The 12772-nt window shown below is 41.5% G+C and overlaps 1 protein-coding gene across 5 annotated transcripts in view; it reads right to left on the bottom strand.

Moving 5' to 3' along the window:
- PBX1 (PBX homeobox 1) overlaps window positions 1-12772 on the bottom strand; it is a 316529-nt gene that overhangs the window by 47359 nt on the left and 256398 nt on the right. For 3 of the 5 annotated variants that reach the window (XM_032650154.1, XM_032650161.1, XM_032650168.1), the window contains 2 exons: window positions 12587-12699; window positions 11152-11241 (listed from right to left, as the gene is read on the bottom strand). In XM_032650154.1, coding sequence (XP_032506045.1) covers window positions 11152-11241; window positions 12587-12699 — 203 coding nt within the window. The remainder of the gene's footprint in view (window positions 1-11151; window positions 11242-12586; window positions 12700-12772) is intronic. The other 2 variants (XM_032650184.1, XM_032650175.1) reach the window with 1 other exon arrangement.

The raw sequence follows: 12772 nt of genomic DNA, 5'->3' as shown, positions 1-12772 counted from the left end.
GTAGGCTACAAAATGATGTGTTCCATATGATCCTAACTTTTCTACACCCACACAAAACATACTTAGACACAAAATGCTAGGAGGTTGCCAAGCAAAAAGTTAGCAGTAATTTTCTTCTTTGTGAATTTCCTGCATTCTCCAAATTTTCTACATTAAATATTAATTTGTAATCAGAAAAAAAAGTAAATGTAAAATTTAAACAAAGTGTAGGGAGGAAAGTCCACATCTAATTTAGGTCTTTGTCTTGTGTGTTTGAAAGGTCATGGCCAACCTCTACAGCTCATTGGAAAAAAGACCAGTGCAATTAACGGCCAAATCCAAGTCTGAGGAAGAAAGATGGAGGTAAGAGGGACTCTTCTGCCTGGAGAATAGTGCATTAGCAGGTGATTTCACAACTCTCTTCAGAATATAATTACCCGTCAGGAGTATTTATCAGTTGTTTTTCCCATTCCACAAAAATTAAGGTCAAAGGAAGGAGGCTAAACATAGCAATCAACTTAGACAAGATGGAGAGTTGCTTGAAAAGAAGCATTTGATCTCTTTTTAATTTTCCCTGTCCCAATGCCCAACACAACTGGTTAATAGTAAATTCCAAGAAAATGCCTGCTGATCGAATCAGTGAATGCGAATGAATGAATAAATGAAGGAATTGTAGATCAAGCCCAAGTCTTCAGAGACAACACCTGCCCCAGAGAAAAGTATGGGGAAGAGAAGAAACAGCAACAGATACCTGGTCTCTGAACATACGCATAAAAGAGTTCTAGCATGAATTAGTAAAGATTATTGGGTATAAGGTACATGGAAGTTGGAGGTAAAAGATGGATACTGGGATATGATAAATAGAGAGAAAAAGAAGAAAAAGCCATTGTCTTATGGGAGAGACTCTTTCTGGACCACAGAAACCCCAAAATGTGTAGGGGTTCCAGGCCGGCAGAAAATCCAGACACAAGTTGGTTGCTGGTTTTTCAAAAAAAAGAAAGAAAGCAAAGAAAAACCTCTTGACAATAGGTTCAAGTAGGCTCACTTCAAAAAGTATGCATTAAGCACCTAGCGTGTACCAAGTCTGAACGGAAGGCTGGGATACAAACTAGAATCCTCTTCAGAAACCTACGGCTGAGAAGAAGTAAAGAAAAGAATCAGAGAAGAATGCCCCCAAGCCCAGCGCCCTAAGTACTATGTAGGAACTAGGAAGAACTTCTAGGAGAAGATAATTCTGATCTAAACCCTGTAAAATGGGTAGGATTATGAGATGTTTTCCCACTGCCACAGGTTCCGGGCCACGGATTCTACTGCTTGAGAATCTTAACCGCTAGCAATTGTCTCTAGGAAAGGCCAAGCTTACTAGGACAAGAGGGGTAAAGAACCAACATTAAGAGTGCCAGGCACTTCTCGAACATGTAATCTAGAGAAGTACCAGGGCGGGTACTTGGTGATTTAACAGCAAAAACAATCACTCCAGACAAGGAATGAAAATTGACACCCATAGGAATATTTTTTCTAATCTTTAGACGTTTTATTATTGCTGTTGTTCTGATTCCTGATTTCATCCCACCAAACTTTTTTGGTTTACATTTTTAAGGTCCTAATTATTTTAATAAAATTAAATAAGTTAAATAAGTTAATGCATGTAAAGTTAAATGAATTAAATAAGTTAATGCATGTAAAGTGCCTAACACATGGGAAGAAGTCAGAAAGTGTTAGTTATTAATACAATTATTAAATGTCCTTTCAGCCTGTTAATTTTCTCTTCTTATTGTTTTATAATTGTTCTTTAATTTACTGCTTTATACCACTTCCTTATTTTATTACTACTTGATCTGTTTTATAATCTTTGTAAGTATGTTCTTAGAGGAGGCTATTTACTTTAACCACTCATTCTAGCTTATTTTATGTTGTTATTATCCTCTTTGCTACTTGCGTATTTTAATTGCTTTTAATGTTCATTTTGCCATTTCACATGCAATTTTATCCATCTCCTGCCTTTTTATCATTCCATTGCCTTCTTTCTTCTTAATTTTCTGTTTTTCTTATTTCCTGGATCTTTTAAATTTAATATTTGCCATTATTTTTTTCTATTTATTCTTTCTAGTTTTGTTCATCTATTACCCTTGTACCTGTTGCACTTATTCTTTTAACTTATTCTTTTAAATTTTTATTCTTTTTAATTATTAAAAATGCCAAGTATTAAGTGTCGACAAAGGGGGCCACTTGACAGAAGTCCTGGCCCAGTGAAGCAAGGTGGCTCCTTCTCATCTTTTCTGTTGGCCTAGGAAAAACTGTTACTTCTATAGTTAATGCCCCAGTTTCTTCACTGCTGATCTTCCATCCTCCAAAACCATTACTTAACATGTATAATTTATTAAGTTAACAGGCAAAGTTTTCCTCTTCTTCCATTTCACTGTCCCCAAATTAACACTTCAAAACAAAATAAAACCTCTCTTGATATTTGGTACCTAGATTCCTGAAACAGTCTTGCCATCTATTTTAGTGAACCATCAACTCTCTCCATGAAGAGACACTTGATCTAAAATCTCTCTTCTCTCTTGTGTATGATCACTGGGTCCCTGGCTAAGTTGGCTAGCCAAACATGACATAATAGTGGTGAAGAGTAAGCTATATCCAGGGAAGGACTTACTATGTAAGTTTTAGATTTAATTTTAATAAAAGAACCAACCAGTCTTAAGCCTTCTATATGTTACCCTGAAAGGATATATAACAGAATAGTCATAACTGAGTTCTTATAGTTCTTTCCCATACCAGCCAGGCTCCAAAATATTTATTACTAGGAAACATAACGGATTCTCTTACTGTAAGGTTCTTGACACCTCCCTTCATTAAGCATAAGATCTAGAGGTTCAAGGGTCCATCTGGATAAAGGGAAAGAACAGAAGCTTTGGAGTTAGACCATCTTGGCCCACACCCTGGCTCTATCACTGATGGGCTATTTGACTTTTGGGCAAACTACTTAACCTCTCTGAGTCTCCATTTTCTATCCATAAAATGGAGATGAGAATGTTTATAAAGACACTGGATTAGGGTACTCAATAACTATTATGAATTAGTATTCTTAGTATGGATATTGGTGGAGGCTCAAGTTATCCCCAGAACTTTAAGCATGTAATTAATTGTGCTTTTGTTCTCCTACCCCTCTAAAAAGGCACAGAACCCTCAGTAGTTACGCTGGCTCTCTGTAGAACTCCTGAGCTCTGGTGAGAGAGGGATCTGAAACTTCCCTCATGAGAACCTCATCCTCTTACAGAGAGAGTATCCTCAAGGTCTACAGGTCGGCTGAGGCTGGTTTCCACACTCCCAGAGACTGGACCTCTCTAAGCCCCAAAGAGTTTTTAGAAATGTAGAAAGGTTCAAGTCAAGATGAGTTCAAAGACACGTCTGGCTTAGGCTTGAAAACTTATTAGGTTAGATGAATTAGTGGCAGACAGAGTTGGAAATTATGATGGCCATTCTCCAAATTCTTTAAAAATCATATTATGTTGATTATATAAAGGTGGTGTAGTCCTTCCCTTTCAGTGAGGCAGGGGACTGAACCAGGTAACTCCCAGTCCTTCTAGCTTTCTGTGACTTTACAGAGTGCAAGAACCATGTCCTATTGATATTTGCATTCCTGGTACTGGATATCAGAAGGTTCTCAATAAATCTGTCAAATAAAGCACTTATTCATTTACTTAACCTGGTTAGTTGTTCCAGACTCAAGTCAGTCATGCCTTCTATATCTGTGAATTTGGAGAATATTTAGGGATCCAAATACTTAATATTTAAAGATGTGGAACAGAATATCCCCAAACTCACTTAGAGCCAGGTATAAGTAGAGATTTTTAAAATGTACCAAAGTTAAAAATAACAATTGGATTTTCTTAAAAAGAGGTCTAATATTTTCTCTGAAAACAAACTTGTTTAAGAACATGGAACTCCTTCCCAGACGGCAAGAAGAGGGCCATCTTCTGAGATCAATACTAACTTTTCCCCACAATTAAATTCAGCCAATTTAATTAGCTTAATATTTACCGAGGTCTAAAGGGGCTATGCCACTTTCAGGAGCAACCACAAAAACAAACTGCCCTTTTGAGGTTGTAATTTTTTTTCTTTATGGAGCAGAAGGCGGGGTCAACTTGAGTCCGGAACAGCTAACCCAATCCTAGCCCAAGGACAGCATGGCTGCAAGGACAAATGTGGGCCCAACTGGACAGGATGCTATAACACATTGATTCCAATGAAAACAGCATGGCGTCATTGTCATGTCAGAGATAGGACTATTTCCAAAAACACAAATTTATCTTTTCCTTATAGTTTTGAAGTATTTCCTCTCCTCCTGTATTTTCTTGGGAATGGAAAAACATCATGCTTATAAGTAGAACAGAGATACTGGAAGAGGCCTTTGACATCATCCAGCTCAACTGTCCTTTTTAGAGTACAGGAGACTGAGTCTTATCGAGAAAAAGTGACTTGTCCACAGTTACACAGGCAGAAAGTGGCAGAAGTGAAAGATGTGTACACACATTATAAATGTAACCATGTTTGGAGTGATTGTATCACTAGGTTTGAGATCAAGAAAATTCTTTGTGACTACTTCTACTTCTACAAAGAGATATGGAATCTCCACAGAAGTATACTTATTTTATTGTAAGTCCATGGTATGGCTTTTTTGTGCAGCGGGGAGTAGGTTTCTCAAACTATTGCTGGTTGGTCTTGAACTCCTCTCTTCTGCTATATAGCTTAATTTCAAATTCCCTCCTAAACTACAAAGTTGATTGGCTCCCTTGTCCTAGTATTCCAAGAACAGGAAACGTAATATCAGATAAAGTGTTGAATGAGACTGAAAGTTAAAATACATCTTGATTGGCATCAGGGTTTCTCCAACTTGACCTGGATATATTATGATGTAGCCTCTTTCCCCGAGGTCAAAAATGCTATTGATGACATATTTATCGAAGGAATGGATGAATGAATTAGTGAATACATGAATGCATGAATATTTAAATACGACATTGAATGATCTGGCCTCATTCATCTTCTGTACCTTTAAGGACTTTCACCTGGCAGCTGGTGAAAAACAGTGGATTGCATATGAAATTACAATATTGGGTTTTTTCCTTTTTTTTGCTTCTCCAACTATTGTGGGCTCAAATAAAATGCTGTTCTAGTCTCGAATGCTCAGTTGATACGGTATTAAGGCTGAAAGGCCTCGTCATGTAAGAAGCTAAAGGGACTTTCCCTTTGGCTCTGTCATCAGGGAGAGCCAGACTTATAAGCTTCTGGAAGGTGGGGGTCCATCTCCTCTGTACTGCTGCCTTCAACCCTGCAGAGACTGGTTCACCATGTTCAAGCCTATCCTCACTCCCTTTACCCCCCAGACTGGGGCTGTTCACTGGTCCCTGGCTGCAGCACCAGAAGGTACCCAAAGGCAAGTAACTGGGAGCACATCTGAATATGTTTTAATAACTTCAAAATTCACATTCAGCTTGGTAGAACAATTAAAACTTCATATAATTAAAGTGAGTTTTTAAAGATCTGCATATGATTTTAATTATCACCCTCACTCTCCATTCTTACAAGTCCACATGTGGCAACATCTTATTAATATATACTTTAAGTGGAAGGAGGTCTCTCAGAAGTAGTTAAGAAAAAATGAAAATGATGGCAGGTGGCCAAGTATTACCAAGTAAGCCCTGTGATGTTTAAATGCCTGAAACGTGTTCACTTAAACAGTTCTCTATTTTTGTCCCAATGATTCTATATTTTATTTATTTTCTTTGTAAATGTCCTTTTGTCCCTTTGCCTAACATGGGAGAAAGCAAAAAAAAATAAAATAAAAACACGTATGTTATGGTTTACAAAGATCAAAGCCTCATATCTATTTTTCCACTACTATAATTATCACAAAGCAAAATCAATGAGACTTTTCTGTCATAAACTGACGTTAATGGCACTTTGCCTTTATAGAGAGAACACTAACACTTTTTTCTATTTTCACTTAATCTCTTGAATAATGACAATCTTATAGAGGTATCTGTCAACATTTAAGATGTGGCTAGAGTGAACTCACTCCCTTAACTCACATTTTATTTTATTTAAAAAAATTTATTATTTTTTAATATTTATTTGGCTGCGCTGGGTCTTAGTCGCAGCACGTGGGATCTAGATCCCTGACCGGGGATCGAACCCAGGCCCCCTGCATTGGGAGCACCGAGTCTTGACCACTGGACCACCAGGGAAGTCCCCTCTCACATTTTAAAATAATCAAAAATAATTTCACCCTAAAGACTAATGCTTTCTGCTACCACAAATCTCCGTGAATTCAAAGGGAAAAGTTCATGTAATGCAAGCTCTTCCTCCTTCCCTCAAGATCCAACTGAAAGGGGAAGCGATAGGGTAGGCTAGAAAAGATGGCAGAGACTAACTCAACTGAAAGAGTTTTCTGGAAAGAGGAGCCTACGGTTGAGCCTGGTGTCCCTTGAGTGAACAGTAGGAATCAAAAACCATACTTGTAGGACTCCAGAACTACTACGCTGAAAGGACCTTAGAGCTTGTTGATGGGATAAATTTGACAGATGAAGCAACGATACAGAGATGAAGAGACTCGCCAGAAGAAAAGCCACAAGAAGGATCCAAGTTTCCTGACTTCAGGTTGCTGCCACGGTCCACCCGTTTGTTTGTGCAGGTTCTAGTCCCACGTCTGGTAGAGAAAGCAGTGAGAACCCCATGAGAAACGGTGTTCTTCAGGCTTGTGGCTGCCAAAGGGGAGTGGGGATGGGGGAGGGAAGGATTGGGAGTATGGGATTAGCAGACGCAAACTATTATATATAGGATGGATACACAACAAGGTCCTACTGTATAGCACAACATACTCAATATCCTGTGATAAACCATAATGGAAAAGAATATGAAAAAGAATATATATATGCATAACTGAGTCACTTTGCTATACAGAAGAAATTAACACAACATTGTAAATCAACTATACTTCAATAAAATTAAAAAAAAAAAAAAGAAACGTTCTCTTGCTGTATAGATGGCTACCCCACAAGCAGCTTTTGATAAGGGGATTCTTTTAGGAAAGAAGGTGCTAAAGAATTCAAAGGGATAATTCTCTTGACAATATCATCACTCTATAACTTCATCTATTTAATGCTGATCTGACTCTTAATTCTCAGAGAATCTGCCTTGGTCAAAAAGTTTAGAAACTTTTTCCAAAAAGAAAGACTTAAGAAGCTTTTTGAATTAAAAAAGACAGTCTATTTGTGGGTTAGTAAGGCATTTAAGAGAAAAATCATTACTAGGTATTTTACAGCTGTTACATAAGATGTGGCATTTTTAAATTCAGTGGTAGCTTGTCTTCTGATTTATTCATTCAACAAACATGTTTTGAGCAACTAATATGTGCATTTTGGGACCACATGCGTATTTGGGAATGAAAGACAAAGACTGATTGAGTGTATCTGTGCATATGTCTATAAGGCAAGGGAGTATGTGTGTGATAAAGTGGAGAGAAGAGAGGAAGGAGGGTTATAAGGAGAAGAAGACAAACAGCAAGGAGGATCTGGGCGTGGGAGAGTCAGTGTGACTTGGGGAGTGAGGGGGATGGATAGGTAGATGGGGCCGGAGCGTGGAAGACTCTGAAAATGTCCGACTCAGGGATTCAACTTGCTTAGGTGGGCAATAGAGAAGTGCTCTTGATTTCTGGGCAAGGAATGACAAAATTCTGGGGATGTGTGCAGGAGAAAGGAGACACTAAAGGCTGTAACGGTAAATAGGAAATAATCACAATAGCCTAGCTAATGAACCATTTCTAGAACGAGGATGGTGGCAGTGGGAAGGGAAACCAAAGAGTGGATGTGATAGCTACGTGATCTTTCAGTCTGTCTAACTGACAGAGAAGTGAAGTAACCTCCCTCCATCACTTAGAGCCACTCTAAACCCAGTAAGCATTGCCCGTTGTCATTTGAGAATACAAAGCACTCAAAAAGGTATAATTTAACACAACTTAAAATTGATACCAAAGGAACAGACCGTATCATGAGCAGCCTTTGATTCATTTACCCTGTGTCTTAAAGACCCAGGGTCTTAAACGCTCACTCTGGCTAAGGAAGGGGGTCCTTAGGCCTTGCATAACTCTGTATCCTTGTCAAAAGTGTACCTTTCCATCAGAAGAGGAAAAAGTGACAACTGTGTCCTATCCTATCCTCACTAGGAACTACCTACTGGGAAAACTGCTCACACAAGAGGAGGAAAAAGGTCAAATTAGAAAGTTATCACTTATAACTTTTCGTGCTGCATTCATGTGGAAAAACGTGTGCTTTGCCAAGCCCATTCCTACCTATTTTCTCATTTTCCCTAAAGCAGTCATGAAGGTACTAAGGGTGAGAATTACCGGCCCCATTCTATAAAAGACAAGGTTTGACGCCTGCCCATGGGCACATGAGAGTTACAAGGACCAGAGTCTCCCAACTCCCAACGCAGGGCTCTCACCACCACACCTTGCAACCCGATCACTACGTGGCCTTAGTTAAAGGCAAGCCGTCTGAACTCTACAAGATTTAAAATAGACGCTGGTTGGATAAGACGTGAGTGCTGTGAAAACCCAGGCAGGGGAGTAGATAAAGGCTGCCCAGAAAATGTCCTCCACTGAACGAAACACAATCCAGCCCAGCTGGGAATTCCATTGCTGCCGTGGGTTTTGGAATTGTTTATTTCTATTCATTGGCTCAAATCTTTCATTCCTGTCCTTGTCTCTTCTTGTCTACCTCCTTTTCTCTCTCTCTCTCATTTCTCCTAGCAGCCAGTGCCCCTCTCTGCACATACACACGCTTCGGCATCTAATACCACTCTCTAAAAATACATCCCACAAGCTCAGTCTCCTGCAAGGTGGCACAACTTAAAATTAATACCAAAGGAACAGACCGTATAATGATCGGCCTTTGATTCATTTACCCTGTGTCTTAAAGATCCAGAAACAAAATAAACAGCTCACAGGGGAAAAAAATTAATGCAAAGTGAGAGACTCTTTCAAGTGGCATTTTCCAGCCCAGTTTTTGCGGTGGGCTTATGTAATCAGACATAATGATCTGCACATGTTTGGTTACACTATTTCAGAAATGATTCCCAGCCCACCAGATGACGTCAGAGGGGCCAACGTTGACCCCCCAGAGTCTGAGTGCCGCTCTCTCCTGTGCTACCCAATTAGGAAAGAAAGATACCAAATAGCAGAACTGTCAGCCCCATTTCCTGCCCAGTCATGTAGACTTTCTGCAGTTCTCTTTCTGAGTGCGTCCATAGTCTCCTCCCCACACTCTTATACTTTCCTCATGTTCCTCTCTTCCACTTATACACAGAGCAAAACTTTTTGTGGAAAGACCGATCTTCTAGCTCAAAAAGATCCAGGAAGTGGATAAATGCCTATGTGCTTGAACCTCCCCATACAAACACAGAACAACTTAATTCATTTGGAATCCATGTTTGAGAACACAATTCTCCACCATGGTATCTTGGATTTTTTCTAAGCAGGCGTCTGACAAGTCAGCCACGAACACAGGAATAATAATTAGTATAAGCACAAGAAGGGAAAAATCCCTCTGCTCTGGAAACCCTTTCTAAAAAAGGGACACAGGTACCCAGGGTATGTTTAACAGGGTCAGCTCTAACCTCCCTCCTTCCATCCCAGAGAGGAACTTGATAAATACTATATAAACTCAGAGGAGATTCTGCCTAAGGAAGGTAGAAAATAAAGAATTCCTAATTGGAAGGGGCCTTAAAAGTCACCAAGACAGTCATCACCTGGTACTTAACTCCCTTCCACAACATCCTTACCAAGTAGTTAGCCAAACAATGTCTGAACGCGCCAATGACGGGGAATTCTCGGCTTCCAGAGGCAAAAGATCCCTTCTTTGGACAACTCTGACTGCATCTTAGAAAGGCCCTTGAGATGTTGACGTGAAATCTGTTTCCCTGAATCTTCTACTCAGTGATCTATCCTACCTCTCTTTACATCATTCACGATGAATCCAATCTCTCTCACTGACGACAGCGTGTCTTAAACTATTGCTTACCAGCCAAACCTTCTCTTTAATGGGCTAAGAATTCCTAATTTTTTCAACCGTTCCTCATCTGATGAAACATCTGGTATCCTCTTGCTTCCTTCCAGTCTGGCCATTGTCATAGATGATTTCACCAATGCAGAGTTAAAAAGCTATCACCTTTTTCATTGCAGATACCATACCTCAATTAGTATAGGCTAGAATTACATCAGCACACTATGCCTACCTTTCCTTCCCTCCATCCCCAATTTATTTTAATCCTAACAACAGAAACAACAACAAAAAATCCTCACCATCATCCAATCATAGTTTTCTTAGACAGTTCTGAGCCAATAGTTCTACTGGAGCATCTTATGACCTCTAAAAGCCCAGGAAATCACCTCTGATCTAAAGAACAGCTTCCTTTTCCAGGCTGCCCCCTTGTCCCAGCTTGCTGTCACCGCTGCTGAGATAGCGGACGATTGATCTGAGAAATCAAGTTGGATTGCTGTCCCAAATCTACACTCGATTCTCCTTGTGTCTGTCTGATCGATTTCACTCTGTGCGACATAGCTTGTCGCTATGAATTTTCATGCTAGTCAGGAGCCGCCAGCGCACCCAAGAACAAGTAGAAGATGGTCTGCACCCCTCCCCATCCCTTCAGCATACCCAGCCTCTGTGTTAATTTTTTTTAATCGTCCTTAGATGGGAGAAAGGTTTTTTTTTTTAAGACCACAGATCTGGATGCAATGGATTTCGGCTACTGGTTTTTCTCCCCAGGTTCCCAGGCCCCCGCTTGTGGGGACGTTTCCTACCACTGTTGTACTAGGTGTCACCTGTTTAGCAGCCCCTCTCAGCTGAACGCATGTGGCCGCAGGTGCCATGCAAACACTGATTGTGTGTGACAGCCCTAGACGCCAGCTGCCTGCATGAAGCCTGCCCAATCGCCACTTTTTTTGAGGGTAGAATGCTGCCGACGGCATGACCGACACAGAAACAAGAAATAGGTGACCGTAAAGCTAAGAAGTCCTACTAAGTGGCATTCTGAGCCCTATGGCTTTGAACTAATTGATAGTGATAGAATAAAAACAAAGGGTGGCGGGGGGGAGCCTTGTTTTCTTACACTGATGCCCTGCGGACTGTACATCTGACTGGCTGCGAGTCCGTCACTGTATCCTCCTGTCTGGCTGATAACATGGCGAAGGGTATCCACCTAAACAGATGAACAACAACAGAGAGGAAATTAGTCAGGGAGATGCAGGGAAAGGGAGGCACATCATCATCACACAGGCTACCATTTGGGCTCGCCAAATTAATGCGATCACTGGAGACATTCTTCCTGGGAAAGGAACCATTAGGAGGAGGCTGGGCCTCCTCTCTATGCCGAATCCACTATCCTTTCTGATTTCAGTAAGCAAGACAGAAAAATGGTCAAAGAAAGTTGGGATTCCCAGCACTGAAACTAATTCAACAATGCTGCATGAGACGGCAGGGACTGGGTGATAGAGGGGCTGAGAGTGGGCAGAGTGAAGGGATTTTCCCTGCCCTCCGGATCAGCCCATCTAACCTCTTTGCTGGGGATCCTACAAAAGTCAAGGTTCTGTGTAGAGGGGCTTGGCCAGGCCCCTCACAGAGAGAGCGGTGTGCGACTAATGTTGTCTTTCTGAGGACTTAAATGATGGCCAGCTGTTTAGTCATTTGACCGAAGTCTGACTATATCTCCTCAAACTTGTTTCCAGGCAATGTTTCCTGAGCAGGGCACCGAATCACCGGCCAGGTGGTCTCTTCCAGGCATGTAATGCTTCCCGCTCCACTGGCAGGGTGGGAGCCTGGATGGGCTTGGCTCAGAACTTCCCTAGCGATTCTGACCCAGAGCACAGGACCTCACCCTGTCACATCAGGCTGTGTGCTGACACAGGAGGACGGCTTCTGAGCTCTCGTGAAGGCGAGCTGCTGACTAGGGAGCGCTGAGGGTCTACACCGCACGCTTGATTTTTGTTTCCCAGCATGGACTTACAGACTCATCACCAGAAACCCAAATCCCTTGACCTCAAGGATGACTAAGAAGATGAGCTTAGTCAGCCTGGCTGGGTGTTTTCAAAGGTTAAAATGAAAACGTGAGATCCTAAGGTATGTGCCTAGTCATTCATGACCTCTGTATTGGGCAGATGTTGAGTGTGGAAGAGCAACAAACAAGAGACGGACCTGAAAAGTGAACTGATGGACTCAACTCCTCCTCCCTTACCCTTTCATGAGCAAAGAATACACTGGGTCCACTTGCCCGACGGGCCTTAGTCACCTCACCCCGTGCTTGCCGCTCTCCTGCCCTCCTAGGGTGACTGACAAGCCAGAGCCAGACGCATTCACAAAGTGTGGACGAGATTCCCCACGACAATGGTTGTCTTTGATTCGGTTTGGTTGTTGGTAAGGTTTTGTCTCTACATCTCTCTCTGTCTGTCCGTCTCTCTCTCTCTGGACAGAAACAGGAGGTGCCAATCCGACTGAGGGCTCTTGGACGCTAAAGCATTCACCTGGCGGCACATTGGCTGGGTCCCTACCTGTGATTGCACGTTGGCTCCAACCTGGGCCCCTTGGTAAGAATCCCCATTGAGTGACTGCACGCTCATGAACAAATCTCCAGAGTTTGACATGTTAAAAGAACTGGAAGAACCTGGAAAGGAAAGAGTGAGGCACCTGAATCACAGAAAGGAAAAGGCTTAACCCCCGCAACTAACAGCCAAGAG

Source organism: Phocoena sinus, chromosome 1, assembly GCF_008692025.1.
Source record: "Phocoena sinus isolate mPhoSin1 chromosome 1, mPhoSin1.pri, whole genome shotgun sequence".
Lineage (NCBI taxonomy): Eukaryota > Metazoa > Chordata > Mammalia > Artiodactyla > Phocoenidae > Phocoena > Phocoena sinus.
This window is presented reverse-complemented; position numbering and strand designations above follow the sequence as displayed.